This window comes from Echinops telfairi, unplaced genomic scaffold, assembly GCF_000313985.2.
Source record: "Echinops telfairi isolate 266 unplaced genomic scaffold, ASM31398v2 ScPeMD7_6;HRSCAF=24_0, whole genome shotgun sequence".
In the NCBI taxonomy this organism is placed as follows: domain Eukaryota; kingdom Metazoa; phylum Chordata; class Mammalia; order Afrosoricida; family Tenrecidae; genus Echinops; species Echinops telfairi.
This window is the reverse complement of record NW_022103902.1, coordinates 1,423,037-1,441,065: the sequence shown is the minus strand read 5'-3', so window position 1 is coordinate 1,441,065 and position 18,029 is coordinate 1,423,037. Positions and strand designations below refer to the sequence as shown.

Sequence of the window (18,029 nt, the reverse complement as noted above, 5' to 3'; positions counted from 1 at the left end):
TTACATTAAGACCCAGCAATCCTCCTCCTGGGAAGTTACCTGAAGATACATCCCAGCAGTATGAAAAGCACATGCACAAGGCAACTCAACTGCAGCCTTGTAATGGCAAAACGTGAGAACTAATCTCAATTCCTACATTGGATAAACTATTTACAGTCACAAACTGTCTATTATCCAAAGTACGGTCGTAACTGTATAAAAGAAGAGGGGCCTGATGACATAGTGGTAACCTGTTGGCTGCTACTGGCAAGGTCAGTGGTTCAAAACCACCTGCCGCTCCTCAGGAGAAAGAATTTCCACTCCTGTGAGTCTGTCTCAGACACGGGGATGGTTCTGCCCTGTCCTGTGGGGTCACGATGAGGCGGGAAGGTTTCCATGGCAGTGAGTTTTGTTATATGAACACACTGTCTCATGAAGGGGGAAAATATTTGCTTATTGATACAAAAAGAGCTGCAGGAAGTACAAATTAGAAACCAAATCGACTGATTACTTACAGAAAGTAGCTATGAATAGAAATAGAAAAGGATAGGAAGGAGTGACCCTTTTTTGTACAATTCTGACATTTAGAAGTTTGGTAATTTTTCACATACAAAACAGGGCAGCCAGCCACCAAGAAATGCAAATAGAAACAAATGCATCAATGGGATTACAAATGAACAAAGAGTTATCCTGAAAGGAGGCGCACACAAAAGAATCGACCTACCTAACTCTGTAAAGTTGTACTTTATTTGTAAAGTTGTACTTGAAAGATTCTAAGGCCAAAACTCAAGCAAGTATACACAGGGACAGGCAGTTCCCAGATTACCAACATCTGACTTGTCCTTCAATGTTCCATCAATTTGCCATCACTCTAAAATGATTAAACCCTTCCCTCAAACCCTGACTCCTGGTGACCCTATAGGACAGAGTAGAACTAGCCTGTGGGTTTCTTGGTTGTAACTCTCGACGGGAACATCTTTCTCCCGAGGAGCAGCTGTGGGGGTCAAACTGCTGATTGCAAGGTTTAGCTGTCACCCGCTACGTCCCTCGGGTTCCTTGCTCCCAACAAGTCCTTCCCAGCATCATGTGCACAGTGCACGGCCGGATGACAAGTCATTGAAACACTCGAGTCTTTTCCTCTATGTCTTCCCGAGGCCAACTATGGGAGTAGAAAGCCCCGTCTCTCTCCCTCAGGGAGGCTGGTGGCATCTAACTGCTGGCCTTGTATACTGCAGCCTAACGAGGAACCCGAGGCCACCAGGGCTCCCTTCCTGCGTCTGTAAGGCCAAATAAGAGCCAAGTGTATGCCTACAAATTCCACTTATAAAAGCAGAAGCACAGCTCTCATTGATAACGGGGACAACCTGTCTCATGCTCTGGTTAGGTTCCTTTTTCTTTCTTTTTTTTTTTTTAAATCAACCCCACATTTATTGAAGACAGGTAACTTTTAGTAGCTCTGATGACAAGTCCATTCAGAGATACGCTGAAACGGTCAGGAAACGCTACGACACAAGTCCCAGGAAAGGGACGAAGGCACCTCAAAAGAATACAGGACGAGCCCACTAGGGACAGTCAGGTAGCACGACACACGAGAGAGCCAGGCAGCCAGCACGAGGAAACTGGTGCACTGTTAGGTCTGTCTGCGGGTGGAGGACTCGGTCCCCATATTCTTGGAACAAGCCCCATGATTATTGGTGGCAGGTGCTGGCTGGAGTGCAGGGTCGCATTGCCGCGTGCCAGAGAGCCAGCCCATGGCCGGGGCCTAGGTGACACACACAGCAAGGCCACCACACAACTCTACCCACTGCCCAGCAGACCCCGCAGGAAAGAGGCGTTCCCTGCCAAGTCTACACGCCTGCTGGGCCCACTGGACTGTGGGTGGCCTGCCACACAAACCCAGGATGAGCTGAAGCCCTCCTGTTCCCTCACCCGTTCCCAGCACTCAGGAGGTAGAGGAGCAAGGCGAGGAAGCTGCCTGCAAACCAACTTTTGGTCTTTGGTCAACAGGGATTAAGGCAAACTCTCCTGGGAGTCAGAGCCACTGGGCACGGCTGGGGCCGAGGAGAAAGGGGCAGGGTGTGCAAGGGGCGAAGTGCCCATGTCGTGTCCCCTTCAGCCCCTGGCTCTGCCCTCCTGTGGCCTACAGCACTCACATATCTGAGCCTGAGACCGAGGTTCCTTTTTCTTGTTGGGAAATTAGTTATTCCAAAATACTAGATAGATAGGTAATTATATAATTAAGCAAATAAGGAAGTATACGGTAGATAGTCTAAGCCAGGTTTCTCGCAGTTAGAAGACTTAGGAAAATGCACAAGAGGAAGACTAGCATGAACTTCTGTGATGTTGGACCGATAATGGAAGAGTCAGTATGACCTCCTGGAGGACCTTTTGAAGCACCTTGTACTCATTGCCTCTGTGTCTGCTAAGCAGGCCTAAAAACAACCCTCGGTACCGAGGAGCACACATACTGTTCCGACTTTGTCCTCAAACACAACCACTGTCCCCTCATCGGGACCAAGGCCACTTTGAGAAAAGGGGAGGTGAGCGAGGAGAGCCCACAGGCAGAGGGAGAAAGGGGCCCAGAGCAGGGGTGCATTGGGAGTGGCAGGATTATCCCGGGCGAGGGTCTCAACAGCCAGGACAATGGAACTCTTCAACCTGCAAGCATCATTCCAGTCATGAATTAAATCCATGCCCGGAGCCAGACTGAGCATGCCCACGCTTATGATTGCATCTGAGAAATCGGACCAGCCCGGGGATGAGCCTGTTCATAACCCGGAGAGGCAGGGGCCAAGGACCCCAAACCTCCTAAAAGCCTAGACACAGTTCATTCCGAGAAAACTCACTGCAGGCCCCACCTGCTGCGCCAGGGCTTTCCTTCCCTCAGAGAAACTGCTTTCTGGGGCCGCTTCGCTGTCCTTGTGCCCATTCTTCAGTTGGAGAGTACGAGAGCCCTGGGCACACCAGAGCAGCTGCAACAAAGTCACTGACTCCTGGATTGCAGGCGGGAAAGTCTTGAACCCCGACACTGAGGTGTAGGGAAGTCAGGAAGCACGGTTGACCTTGAACAGCATGAGGCTGTGGGAACCGAATTCCCAGTCAAAAATCAGCATAGGATTTCCAGTTGGTGCTTGAACACAGGTTTGAACTTCAGGGAATCACTTAGTTGAGAATTTGTTCCTGTTGCTGCAGCAGAGAGCCCAAGTATTCCAGTTATCTTGGCTCCAAACACGCTGAATCATCTGTCGGTGAGGTCTCTCTCTCCAGAACCGCTCACAGGATGGTTTTAAGGAGAGACTTGGGACCTTGAACTCACTACAATAAGCACCGCGCGTCGAGTGAGTCGACTGACTCACAGATGCCCTGCAAGGCAGAGACTGCTTGGTAGCGTATCAGAGACTCTACTTCCATGGAAGCACAGTTTCATTGTTCTTGGAGCAGCTAGTTTGCTTGACTACTGACCATGTCCTTAGCAGCCCAACACTTAATCCATTAAACTGCCTACTCTCCTTTCACCACAAAAGCCACAGGTGAAAAAAAATCTGCCTATCGGTGGGCTGGGCCCAAGCAGTTCAAAACTGTGTGATTCACAGGTCAACTGTGTTCATGAAAACCTGGAAATAGGTCAAAGGGGTGTGAGTTAACTTGAAGTGGCTACCATGATCAACTAAATCTAAGGCCGTCTGAGCAACAAAGGAAATTACATTAATGATTAATGAAATGATGTTAATGACACAGAGAATAACCTAAGCATCTATATGCCCAGAAAAATAACTGGGGAGAACGCTTCCTTATAATAAGAGCTTCCGTTAACAAAAGTAGAAGGGATGATGATTATAGAAAATAATTAGGCAAACAAGAACCACAGATGACGGCTAATTAGTAGAAAAGTACGATGAGAAAGCGCTTTAGTCGAGTGTCTTCCCACACAAAATACCTCTTAAAAAACAAACCCACCGCTGTCCTGGACTCCGCAGCTCTGCGGGAGAGAATAGCAGTGTAAGTAGCAGAAGCGGGAGACCTTTAACAAGGGGCCGACCCACGGCAACCACGGTCTCAGTGCAAACAGTCTGAGGACAGCACAAGACAGCAATGTTTCTTTCCCTTGACAGAGGGTTGGCAAGTCTCCAGGAAAAGTAGGCTGCCACACCTTTCTCCCACAGTGGTTGGTGGTGTTGAGTGGCAACTTTTGGTTAGCACACAAGCACTTACAATCATTGCGACCACCAGGCCGCCCCCTTACTTCCTAAAAAAACCACGCCAACCCAAATCCACAGCCACCAACCAATTCCAACTCACAGGGACCCTACATATGGTTTTGGGAACACAGCCTCATCTCTCTCATGGAGTGGATGGCGGTTTGAACTGCAAACTGGGTAGTAAGCAGGCCAATGCACCAGTACCAGGGGACGGCGTTCGATCACATGGGCCATCTTGCACGTGTGAAAAAGCCTCAATAAAAACTCTGGATACTGAAACTTTAGTAAGTCTTACTTAGGCAATACTCTCTGGGGTAGCACAGACTGATTTTCAGAGGGTAATACTTCCTGAAGACGATGGAAATGTTTATTATGGCATCTTCTCAGGCCCACTCTTCCCTGTCACTTCCTTCCTTTGGTTGATTTCAGCCTGTATCCTTTCCCTGTTAACTAACCATGTATGTGAATTATGGGAATTAAACAGCTTCCAGTGGGTTCCTTGAGCAAAGTATCAAGCCCTCAAACCAAATGAGGCAAAAATAGGAACTTCCCAGTGAAGAACTTTTTACATTTCCTTCTTAAAGTTTTATTGGGGACTTCAAAAACCGGTCGCCAAGACAATCCCCATTGCATAATCACAATATGCCCGGGAACTTGGCATGGTAAAGGAGTGGACCATGAAGCTCCGAGTGTGCTCATAATCAGAGGTCTCAGGGACAATGAAGACTTTTGCCAGATCAGCCTAACAAAGTTCCTATATACTCGAGTAGAAGCTGAGTTTTCTAGCACATTTTTAATGCAGTTTTTGTGGTGAAATTGGGTGCCTCGGCTGATACTTGGTTTGGCTTATACTCAAGTATGAATGGAATCAAGGTTTACACTACAGCATTAGAACAAATTGATATCATGTGATTCCTGCTATGATACAACTGAGGACATATCCCTTCTGTGCTACTCTTGCCAAAAAGCATAAATTAAGGAAACATCTGGGAAAACAAAGCTGAGTGACCGTCTACACAAGTACAAAGACTGAAGGAGAAATGATAGTCCCTGGCTATGGGTTACAGGTTGGAAACTAGTCCACCCAGAGGCCTCCTACAAAAGCCCAAGTGATCTGCTTCCGAAAAAGCAGGCATGAGTCACCTTCAATTTGATTAGCGAGAGTCCCTCTAAATGCGCTTTGTACAACTGAACTACATCTCGGGCTAGCGGAACATTACTGAAGCAGATGGTGAAATGTGAAAAAAGGCCTGTAAAACTACACTGCAGGATGTTATCACGCTAATCTACTTCCAGTTACTCTAGTTAATATTTGGCGAACATAAGAAATGGGTATAAGGAGAAACTTATATTTTTGCAATTTTGTGAAGTCTGAAACTTTTTCAAAAAGTAGATAAAGAAAATTTCCCTTGATTAGAAAAATAAAATTTCCAGTGTCATGAAAACACATTTGAACCTCAGCTCTCATTTGTAATGAGAAATTTACCTGAATTCTAAAATGTTGCTTTACCTAATGCCTGAGTGAAGCACCAGCACTTCAGCTATTAAAAGGGTATCTCTAAAGGGAAATATCTAATATCCTTATCAAGAAGCTAGAAGAAACTTTTTTTTTTAGAAGAAACTTTTAAAAAGCTGTTTTAATGATCGGTTTAGCAAAGTAAATGTGAAGGAGAATGTAATGGAAATGTAATTTGGAAGGCAACCAATGTGACCTTAGAATTCATGATAACCAAGAAAGAGAAGTCTGGGTGACAACTGTATTGAGAAAAGAATGCACAGTACATGGATAAAGAAAGCACATTAACTATGAAAAAACATCTAAGAATGTGGATATAAATAGCCCGCAGGGAGCAAGCATCTTTCAATTTTTTATGAAATCCATTAAGGATCACCTTCCCTTTTTTTATAATAAGTGGTAGATAGTACTGTATGTTTTAACCATCAAGGATTCTCCAAGGTAGGTATGCCTCTAAGCCAGTGGGGTTCTCAACCTCTGGGTCGCGACACTTTTGGGGGTTGAATGACCCTTTCACATGGGTTACCCGATTCATAACAGTAGCAAAATTAGTTATGAAGTAGCAACAAAAATAATTTATGAGGAACTGTATTAAAGGGTGTCGCATTAGACAGGTTGAGAACCACTGCTAAGCAGTTCCGGGCAGTGCAGTGGCTTAATGGTTAAAGACAAGGTTACCTACTTCTGTAAAGAATACAGCCTTGTGACAACCAAGTCCACTTGGAAGCTGCACACCAACCTATGTGATCCAAAGACTATGAGTCAAATCCAAATTGTAGGTGGGAACAGTATCAGAGCTTAAATTCTGAATGCCTGGGTTTACGGGCTATGGAGGTAGTGGAAACCCAAAATGCATTTGCAGGGCCCCACATGGATTAAGCCTTTGGTGAATCCCCTGAACACAGTCCAGGGATATGAATAGCCTCATTACTATACAGCACTGTTGTGGATTACAGCAGATGTAGTTAGGTTAAAACATTTTATCATTTGATCTACCTTTTGACACATTTTCAGATATTTTCCTTTTAATTAAGGTTTATCTTTTCTCATTATCTTTGTGTCATATGATTTTCTGGATAAGAAACCCAGGGTAGGTAAATCTAGAGAGAACTGGATATCACCTAGGGGCATGGCAGGGGATGCTGGAGAAAGGGGGACCTAAGGAGTAGGAGAAAATGTTCCCATGTTGTGGTGGTGATTGTACAACTCTTAACATGATAGGACAATTGAACTGTATATGTGCATCATATGTAATAGACCATTAACGCAATGGTAACAGTGATTCAACTCAGTCCCATAGGGCTGCTGAGCCACAAGCGGCTCAAGGGCAGCAGGCACTCGCCTCTCAAGAACCCTCTGCAGCTTGGGCGGGCCCTCTGACAAAAGAGGAGCTACATTTGTTTGTTTCTGTTGTCTTTCCCACTTGAGAGGCTGCAATGCCACGAAACTGTTGTTAAATTAAGTAGACTCCAATTTTAGTGTATGTGCTGCCGGAGCGAGCACAAGTAGACTCCAATAATACGACTTTCACATCTTCCACTACTTTGGCCAGCAATAAGGATAAATGCAACAATTACCTTTTTTTTAAAAAACAAAAGATCAGCAACAAATAGGTGGAATAGAAAAAAAGAATGCTACTGAGTTTGACAATTTATTGGTATTTCAGTAAAGACATTCATCTCAGTCGTTTCTCTCTCCCATCTTGACCTTCAGTAAATATTTTCACTTGGGTCAAGAAAAGTATAGGAGAGGGATATTATTCTAACATAAACAGTAAAATGAACAAAAATGGAAAGTTTGCCTACATCAAAGTAAGTAAAATTTATGTATCTTGATAGAATTAAATCATGTAAGTAAGAACTAAAAGTTCTATATACATTTCCATTGTTTTACTTGGGACTTACTCTAAACTTAAATGCAAGTGAACAAAGTGTTGGGAATATACAACAGTCAGACTGCTTCTCTGGAGTTATTACCTATCAAAAGAGCTCGAGGAGCAGTTACCACCAATAACACCTGAAGCTACCTCCAAATTTAACATTGCAAGAATTTTCAAAGAAATCATTCTATTTTGGTTCTTTTGTGACTATGCTTTTAGAGATGTATTTAACTTGTCACATTAAGAAAAAGCTCATATACAATAAAAAAATACAAAAGAAAATATCACCTTAAATCCATCACACAGAACAAAGAATATATGCTTAGAGATTCCTTAACTGTTTGAAGATGCATTTTCTTTCCTTCCATCTTCAGTATGTAAATGTGCTTTTGAGAAGGTCATTGGTCATTACACATACATTTAAAATGAGCCATAGTATTCTAATAGGAAGAACTCCTGCAGTAAGGTCAAAATTGGACCTCACAGACTAATAACCTAGGTGCTTTGACAATGTACAGAAAGTGCACCTTCCCCTTCCCATCTCCAAACAATATTACTTTCTTTTTTGGGTGTTCAAACCTTTTAAAAAATAAAAACAGCCAAAACTTCAAGCAATATGTACATTTAACTATTTTGGTGGCGTTTTGTTTTTTAAAAGAAACAGCTTCCTCAAGTTTGGCTGGAAATGCTTTCAGAACTAGCTAGTAGCAAAACCAAGAGAAGCACATTCAAAATACTGATTTACTTTGGTAGCAAATGGTTGTTGTTCTTTAAGACTACTGAAGGTTAAGACAAGACCCAGTAAGGTGAAGTGAGCAATTTCAAATATTCAACAGTTTACATAAAATGTCAAAAAATGGCTACTTTTAAAGAGCTAAGCATCTGTACCTACTGAGAGCAATGCAAAAACTACTTTATGACTTGAAACAAATGCCCCGAATGGGGAAAAAAATGCTGAATTTTATCTAAATTTACTTTCAGTCCAGTAACAATTTTCTTCCCAATACTCCCTTTCGATAAGGCTGTTCCCGGGAGCCAGACAATTTATATGAGGGAGTTTAGAGAGTAATTGCCTGTATTGTGAACCAGTTTAAATAGACAATAACTTTTTTATTCCCTCATGTGCTAACAGTTGTCTAAAAAAATATGCAATTCTTAAAAAGGTACCATTTCTGATTTATTATCTGTAACCTTTGGAAACTAATCACATGAAACTACAAAATTAGCAAATGTCTTGACATCTGTATATAAAACATAAATTACCTCTAATTTCAAACTCTCATTTATTAGTGTATCACGCAATCTTTAATTAAAAAAAGTAATAAACAAAACAAAAACAAAACAAAAAGTGGCTCCAAAGATAGTCTTATGCCATTCTTTAAAAAAGGAAACTGTTCCTTTTAACTTTACACCCACCCACGCCCCAATCATAAAACACATCATTTAATTGTCTTGGTCATGGACATTTCCAAGATGAGATTTTATATTTCGCTCCCATAGCTTCTGGTTATCAGAAAACCCATGCTTTCCTTTGTTGAAGGAGTTTGGTCCAGCTGATGTTGGTGTATCCCTGTGTTAAAAGAAATTGATTTAAAATGTTATATAAAACACTTAGGAGTTGTGCTTTGAATTCATTAAATATACTTTTTTTTTCACTAAATATACTCTTATTATTTATCATCTATTATAAACTTAAACTGATCAGAAGCATTTACAGAATTAAAAAAAAATTGGGGGAGTGGGGCGCAGGGAAGGAGGGAGAGAAATTAGGAGCTGATGACGGGCTTAAGTGGAGAGGAAATGTTTTGAGAATGATGAGGGCAATGAATGTACAAATGTGCTTTACACAATTGATGTATGTATGGATTGTGATAAGAGTTGTATGAGCCCTAATAAAATGATAAAAAAGATTCTGATTTCCTTATGCCTGAGGTGGACTTTAACAAACATTTACTTTAGATTCTGATACACAGCTAAGGGTGGAAGCCCCTAGTTTTTTATATTCTGGGTTGCACCCTTATCAATAGGTTGGTATTCAATCAACTTGGTATTCTTCCACCAACATTTTTATAACAACGATATGAAACAGAGAAACACATGAACATGAACCACACCTTGCAATGCTCACTGCCATGTTATGAACCTGCTTGAGTTTTATCTGTTCATATACATATAACTATACTGGATCTTTATGTTACAATATACTTCCAGTATAAAACAAGGGCAGGCATCCATTGGATGTTTCTAACTGAAATATGGAACTGAAGCCTACATATCGATTTAGCAATTAAGTTATGTGGGGATATTTATGTATTTGGTAGAAATGGGGACATAAGATGGGTTGATCTGAAGTTGAATTTTCTCGATAGCTTCTGAAGTTATACATTTATGTATACAAAGAAAGCATCATGTTATCTTGAAGTTAACTTTATCTCTGTAGCATGAGGAGCCACGGAAGAAAACAAAATGCTTTTACTTTGTCTTATTTCGGCATTTGGCAACAAGGTTCAAGGAAACTAAGAGTACACAGGATCAAGATTAAATGAAGAGTGACACCCTAAGTGATAGAACTGAAAATCGGTTCACAGCAGGATAAAATTAAATATTAAAATAAAAATAATCTGCAACTTATATGAAAAGCATAGGTTGTTTAAAAATAGCCTTAAATTCTAGTTTTATCTTAAATGGTCACTTTTCCTTACCAAGAAAAACAAGACTTTATACAACAGCTCATAAAACATCAGCAATGTAACTAGTGTTATACTACTATTCTTGTTCATGGGGATTAGTTAGTACACATCTTACTCATCTTTGAAATCCTACTTAACCAGCTACCTTATAAAAAGTAGTGAAATAATTTTGCCAAAATAACTGAGAAGATAGTAAACATTCAAAAATTATACTCTTGCTTTGCATTCACCTGTATTACTACACTTGTTTAAAAAGTAAATACCTTCCAATATTCTTCATCCTCATCTTTGCTTCTGGTGGCATTTCCTCGGGTTCACTCTATACAAAGAAATAAGAATTAGTCCAAGATGGTGGCATAAAGATAACATTCACATGATTACAAAAAATGCTTCATATACAAACAAGTCTCATAGAATTTTAAACACCGGTGAAGACAAACAAAACCCTAACACGTTTGAACTAAGCCAGTTACTGTTGACTAGACAGTAATTGGAACTGTCTTTGCAAACGAGATAAGAAAGTTAACTTGGTCTGTCTGGATAGGACAGGCTGGATGAACAATCTGGAGGAGAAAACTACGGGACTGACAGTTCCGGGGGGACATGGGAGAGGGGGAGGTGGGGGGATGGGAAGAGGTGTTAACAAACCCAGGGACAAGGGAACAACAAGAGATGCAAACTGGTGGGGAGGTGGGTGTGGGAGACCTGGTAGGGCATGATCAAGGGGAACGTAACAAAGAGGAAGTGCTGAAATCCTGGTGAGGACTGAGCATGATAGTTAGTGGGACAGGAGGAGAATCAAGGGAAATAGAGGAAAGAGCTGGGAGGCAAAGGGCATTTATAGAGGTCTAGATAAAGACATGTACATATGCAAATATATTTATGAGGATGGGGAAATAGATCTATGAGCCTACATTTATAGGTTTAGTATTAAGGTAGGACATTGGGCCTCCACTCAAGTACTCCCTCAACGCAAGAATACTTTCTTCTATTGGCATTCTATGATGGTAGAAGTGGTCAATTTAATTCAATAGCAAAGGTCATGGCCAGTTTTTGCTCAAGGGACTTTGCTTCTTGACTTTGTGGGGGAAGGGGCACTAACATCTTATTAATAAGAGTATTTTCAGAAAGTTAGCCAAAGCTTCAGCAGGAAAAGCTGGGGCAGTTTCACCAGAGAAGGAGTTTTTATCACATAATGGTCCTGCTCTACTCGTTCCCCTCAGCAAACAAGGGGAACTCGGCCAGCTTCCACGGAAAACCAGTAGGTCTTGATTTGGCTCCTTCTGACTTTGTTACCTAATCTTAAAAAATTTTAAGGGGTGCTCCCTTTTAATTCCCTCTATTTAACAACATAAAAAGACTGTGTTGACATGGTAAAAGTCTCAGAACCTTCCATTCTTTAGAGAAGGGCCAAATGGCTGGTATCATCTTGTTTACAAAGGCATTTTGACCATGACATAGCTATGTTGAGGAATGCAATCTGTGTTTTATCATTTTACTATGATTGCTCTGGAGCAGGACGATCACTGGATGCACACATCAGTAAGTGAATTCTCTAGGACTAGTGGGATGTGGGGGTTCGTGCACTTTCACTGTCTTCAAGTACATCTCCTTACATGTCTTCATTTCAAAAGGAGCAAGTGGAGAAACCTGGTGGACTCCCTCCACCTAATCAAATGATCAAAGTTAACACATTGCCAGTAACGGGACAACATGACAGCATGTGCTCTCTGGTGCCACGCACTGAGAATCTGGCATCACCATGCAGTATTCCTGCCAAGTCAGAAATGTGATACTAATGATGAGACCGTTCCGAGAAACCCAGACTGAAGGGCATTCTACAAAATCACTGGCCTGTAGTCTTGAAAACGTGTTAATGGCATGAAATACTTTTTTATTTTTTGGATGACACAAATGGGTAATTTGCTCATCAATTACCTGAAAGATCAGAGATGAATTCATTCAAGGACACCTCCCCAAGAAAGGTCTAGTGATTTACTTAAAAAAAGAAAAAGCCAAGGAAAATTCTTGTGGGGTAACGTTTTCCTCGGACACACATGGAGTTGCGGAGTCAGCATGGACTCTACAGCAGGAAGGGAGTTTGATTTAAGCTTTAGTTACATTAACCCATCACAAGAAAAAGAATGCTGTCTGAATTGGCCTAGTTTGTTTATAAAAATAAGGAAAACAGTTAGCTTTGATGCAATTTTTTAAAAAGGAAGAAAAAAAGACAGCCTAAATTCTAAGCCAGCATTATTTTACATTAGCATATTTCTTCACTTCTCCATTTGCAAAATGAAAGATATCTCACAATTCACAGGGATATATGGAAAGTTAAATAAAGTTATGTGAAATGATATACAAATTCTTAGTCATTCAAAATAAGCTATTATGTAGGTGCTACAAATTTCTAGCCTCTGCATTTTTGTACACGCCATTCATATGACTTGCACATAGCAATATACTACTTAATCTCTAAGAATGTTAGAGATGCCAGAACACCTTGAAATAGGAGGAATTCAAAACCTGTTAGGGATCACCTTTCCACATTATAGCAGCCCCTGAGAAATAATTAAAAAATCTATGTTCTGGGTTGATCCTTCAATTTACAGTTGAGAAAGATCCATCAAGATTAAGTGATGTGCTAAAAAGTTTTCTGGTGGTTAGTTAACTGGCAAGGCAGCATTTGGAAAAGAATCTAGGTCTTCTAATTCCCAACCTCATGATCTCTCTAATCTGAATTTCCTGATAAGTTCATCCCTTCAAGTACTTTTGATCTCATCTCTTACGTGATCTTATAAGTAACCGTCATTAATAGGTTGAATTTCTGAAGAACATCTAGCTTATCTTTGTAACTTTATAGCACCTTGCATATAAAAAGTACTCAACGTGTAGAAATAAGTACAAAGAACTGTGTGGTAACAGATTCTTTACCTAGTGATCTTGGCTGTAGCTATTCCACATATAACTTCTCTACAAAATTCTACCTACAAAACTCACTTGTGCCTTGATTGTTGTCTCAGCTTAGAAAAGCACTACTGGAAAGTGAAAGGAAATAGAGAAAAGAACTAGGAGGCAAAGGGCATTTACAGAGGTCTAAATAAAGGCATGTACATATGTAAATATATTTATATATGAGGATGGGGAAACAGATCTATGTGCATATATTTATAGGCTTAGTATTAAGGTAACAGATGGACATTGGGCCTCCACTCAAATACTCCCTCAATGCAAGAATACCTTCTTCTATTAAATTGGCATTCCATGGTGCTCACCTTCCCAACACAACCGCTGAAGACAAAGCGGGTGAATAAGCAAATGTGGTGAAGAAAGCTGATGGTGCCTGGCTGTCAAAAGATATAGTGTCTGGGGTCTTAAAGGCTTGAAGGTAAACAAGCGGCCATCAGCTCAGAAGCAACAAAGTCCACATGGAAGAAGCACACCAGCCTGTGTGATCACGAGGTATCGAAGGGAGCAGGTATCAAGCATCATCAGAGCAAAAATTCCTATCATTGTGAAGGGGTGTGGGGGTGTGTGGAGTGGAGACACAAAGCCCATTCATAGGCCACTGGACATCCCCTTACAGAAGGGTCTTGGGGAGGAAACAAGTCAGTCAGGGTGCGATGTAGCAACGATCAAACATACAACTTTCCTCTAGTTCCTAAATGCTTCCTCCCCCACTATCATGATCCCAATTCTACCTTACAAATCTGGCTAGACCAGAGGATACATCGGTACAGATAGGAACTGGAAACACAGGGAATCCAGGGCAGATGATCCCTTCAGGACCAGTGGTGTGAGTGGCGATACCGGGAGGGTGGAAGGAGGGTGGGTTGAAAAGGAGGAACCGATTACATATAACCTCCTCCCTGGGGGACAGACAACAGAAAAGTAGGGAGACATTGGACAGGGCAAGACAGGACAAAATAATAATTTATAAAGTATCAAGAGTTCGTGAGGGAGGGGGGTACGGGGAGGGAGGGGACAAAAATGAGGAGCTGATGTCAGGGGCTTAGGTGGAGAGCAAATGTTTTGAGAATGATGAGGAAAAGGAATGTACAAATGTGCTTTACACAGTTGATGTATGTATGGATTGGGATAGAGTTGTATGAGCCCCTAATAAAATTTTAAAAAAGAAGAAAAGCACTACTGGGTTCACCAAAACTTTGCCCAATGCCACAGTTTTCAACCTGTTATACATTCACCCCCTAATCACTTCAGCCCCACAGGGCTTGGCCACCTACCTCTGAATGTCTAATTGTACATTGTTTTGCAGAGCAATTACTTAATATAAGATAGCATTTAGTTGTTATACAATAAAGGTTCTAAGGGTGAACTAGTTTCTAAAGCTTACGGGTTCCCAAAATTTGGGCAACCTCCCCTCTTTTCAGAAAAATATTCTGCAGCACCCTCCAGCATTTAAAAACTTTTGTACTATAGCCAGGATACTCTAGGATAAAGTACATGCATCTGCTTTTGCAGTCCTCCTGGATCGTTCCGGTACCCCTTGGAGTCAGTGGTACTGCCCACCTTGGGAAATACTACTGTTTAAGTAAGAGGTGAAGGCAGAATTCAGTCAAAATTATTCTTGAAAATTGTAAAATTCATTGACAACCATGGTGGGGCAGAGATATTGTGAGTAGCATGAGGGAACTGTGACTGAGAACAGCAGAGAAGAGTTTCATGCTCACATTCGTAGACCTATTTATTACGGGGAAACTCAGAAATACTTGTAGCACTTAAAAAGTGGTATTCCTCCTTGAGATACAGGAAGCAAGTACAAAAGGTTGTTTTCCTTAAGTTAAATGCAGATATAATGTGTCACTACTGAAAACCCTAACTGAAGAAAGTACTACACACAGAAGATTCAAACTTTTTTTTTTTTTGGGGGGGGGGGCGCTTCCATGTCTTCTAAGACATATTATCATAAGCATTTGGTGATTTGGCTCCTGGGCTTCTTGACACAAAAATCAATCATGCTTTAAAATAACCCTACAACCAAGGAACGTAAATATATATAAGCACGCAGGCATCCATTTTTTTATAAGTGTCACAGAGAAAACGGTTGAAAATTGCAAAGAAAATCTACCAGAATCATAAGGCAACTTCAATTTGCCACTAACACTAACGTTAGAGACCCGAAGGGAAAGCAGCAGAGCTGGGTGTCAACTTACATCTTCATCTTCATTGAAGGCTGCTGCTACTGAAAGGGTTTTTGGAGCAAGAGTCGGAGCGGTTTCTTTCGGCTTCTAAAGAAGAAACAAAATGTAAGTATCAAGTAAGTAGTATGTGTACAGGCTTGTTTAGTGCTGTGAATAACTAACTGATCTTTAAAGATTTAACTGTAATGTTTTCACAGGAACTTACACAGGCATACCTCAGAGGGTTAATGCAGGTTGTTTGGACCGGCAATAAAGTGTTATGATATAAATCCACACAATTTTTTTTTGGGGGGTGGGGGGGGTTTATTTCCCAATGCATATACAAATTATGGTTACACTACATGGAACCCTGGTGACACAGTGGGGTTACTGTTGGACTGTTAACCAAAAGCTGGTGACTTAAACCACAGGCACCCCGAGGAGAGCACATGAGGCAGTCTGCTTTTGTAAAGACTTACTACCATCTCAGACACCAGGGACGGTTCTGTCCTTTACAGTCACTCTAAGTTGGAATTGACTCTGTCAGTGGGCCTGGTTTTGGTTGGTAGTGTATCATGTGTGCAACAACTTTATGAATAAGTTTGAAATATGTTAAGAATTACCAAAATATAAGAAACGAGCAAAAGTTGTTAGGGGAAAAAAAGCCACTTGACATGGCTGACAATTTGTAAAAAACTATCAACAAAACGCAATAAAATGAAGTATGCCTGCACAGTAAATAACTCAGTACTTTGGAAAAATCCATCCTCTTTTGAAAAATGGGGTTTATCAGTTCATAGGTTTTACACAGGTTGCTATCAATACAGTCTTATGTCTACTTCTCCCCTGGAGAAGATTTTTCTACCGCATGAGTGGAATCTATGACTCACTGAAACAAAGTTAGTCATCTTTTCTTGTACATCATAAACATTTACTTTTGAAGGGATGAAAAATGTCACCTCAGAGATTATAGACTTTAAAAACGCCCTGTTTTAAAGATGCCATGTTGTACACACAACATAGAACACATTCAAGTATTTGTTGGTTAATCAACTACTTTTTCACGACATAAGCAAAACTAGCACTTTCAGTCTTTTTTTGTCCTACACCCCATTCACCAATTAGGAAATTACATTTATATTGTAATTTATTTTATGAAAACAGGATTGTTTTCCAATGATTAAAACGTTGTGTCTGGCACCCCACCACCACCGCCCAATAGAACCAACAACTCCTGAAGTGACCAGCAATTACTAAGTCCTATCACGGACTTAGGACAAGCGGGAATTTGGGTCTCTGACTTAGAGGGGTATCTCCTTGGATACTCCGTGGACCTGTACAAGTACACAGTGCTCAAATGGCATGTCACATGTATTTTTACCACAACTTAAAATAAAACAAACAACCCAGACGCACATCTCACATACACTGACTGACTGGAAAATGATGCTGTTTTTAAAAGTTCTCTGAATAAATATCAAATACAGAAATAGAGTTGTATGGAAACAGCATACATAAATGTTACATGCAATGGCAATGAACTACTAAAGTAATTGAAGAAATCTTTTTGGTTGAACCATCTAAAATTGCCCTACCCTATTTGTAAGTCAGCGTCATGATTCCTAATATCTAAAGTCATTCTATAAGCTCCACGGTTCATAACAAACATACATCTTTCGTGGAATATGAATACTCAAGTTCCATTTACAGTTCTAAAGTAGTTCATCTGGAAGCTAGTATCCAAAAATCCTTTAGTAATAATAATCTGAGATAAAACATTTCTAAAGCTATCATTTTAAACAGTGCTGGCACTGAAAGAACTGAAATTCTCTCCAAGTACAGTAGCTTTCAGAGGTTTTGTTTAACTTAAACTCTCTACCACAGCTTCTATGGTAAATATTCTAGACCGTTCCTGAACATTCTGTTAATCACCTTAAATGCAGGTCACGCATCAAAGGTTATTTCCTAAAGTAATGTCCTTTTTATACTTAATTTACCAGAACTTGTTAAATAGGTTTCCAAAACAAATTCCTAAGACAGAGTACAAACATTAGATTCAAAACAACTCACACTTGATCCAAGTTTGATGGATATGGCTGGTGCTTTCTTTGTCGTCTGACTAGCTATGGCAAATCCAAACTTGGAGATCTTTGAAGGCTTTGTAGGGAAGTCTTCAGCTTCTTCTTCAGCTGATCGTTTCTCAGCGCTGCGACTGGAACTTTCCCCTCCATTACTGGAAGAAACAGTCTTAGTTTTCACAGGTTTTTCTGCTTCTTCTTCAGGTCCTGGTGAAGTCGAAACAACTTACCAAGATGAGCTATTTTTACTGAGCAGACTGATGGGAGCAGCAACCTCAAAAAGCATCGCTACAAGGAAGACACCTCTGTAGTTGCCACCTACTGACCCGACAGTCTCTTCCACTGTTTGTTAGAGCACACAGCAGGAACTGAGATTGTGTGGCAGTAGAAGAGGCTCCCATGGATTAACCAGCATAAAGTAACAGCAATTTGAAATTATAAACATAGGGTTCACACCAAGTAAAGCTCCTTCAACTAAACACTAACAGTTATACAAGAGAGTGGTAATTTGTGGAACTTTGCCGAAGTTAAGGTCTATAAATTCTTC

The 18,029-nt window shown here is 40.8% G+C and overlaps 1 protein-coding gene across 1 annotated transcript; it reads right to left on the bottom strand.

Moving 5' to 3' along the window:
• Positions 1-7,332: 7,332 nt before the first annotated feature.
• On the bottom strand, positions 7,333-17,783 carry LOC101645408 (PEST proteolytic signal containing nuclear protein). Its single transcript, XM_030884446.2, has 5 exons — positions 17,713-17,783; positions 17,475-17,637; positions 15,438-15,512; positions 10,527-10,582; positions 7,333-9,143 (listed from the first exon to the last, which is right to left on the bottom strand). The coding sequence occupies exons 1-5, from the start codon at positions 17,766-17,768 to the stop codon at positions 9,017-9,019; spliced, it is 477 nt and encodes a 158-aa protein (XP_030740306.1). The 5' UTR covers positions 17,769-17,783; the 3' UTR covers positions 7,333-9,016.
• Positions 17,784-18,029: the final 246 nt, after the last annotated feature.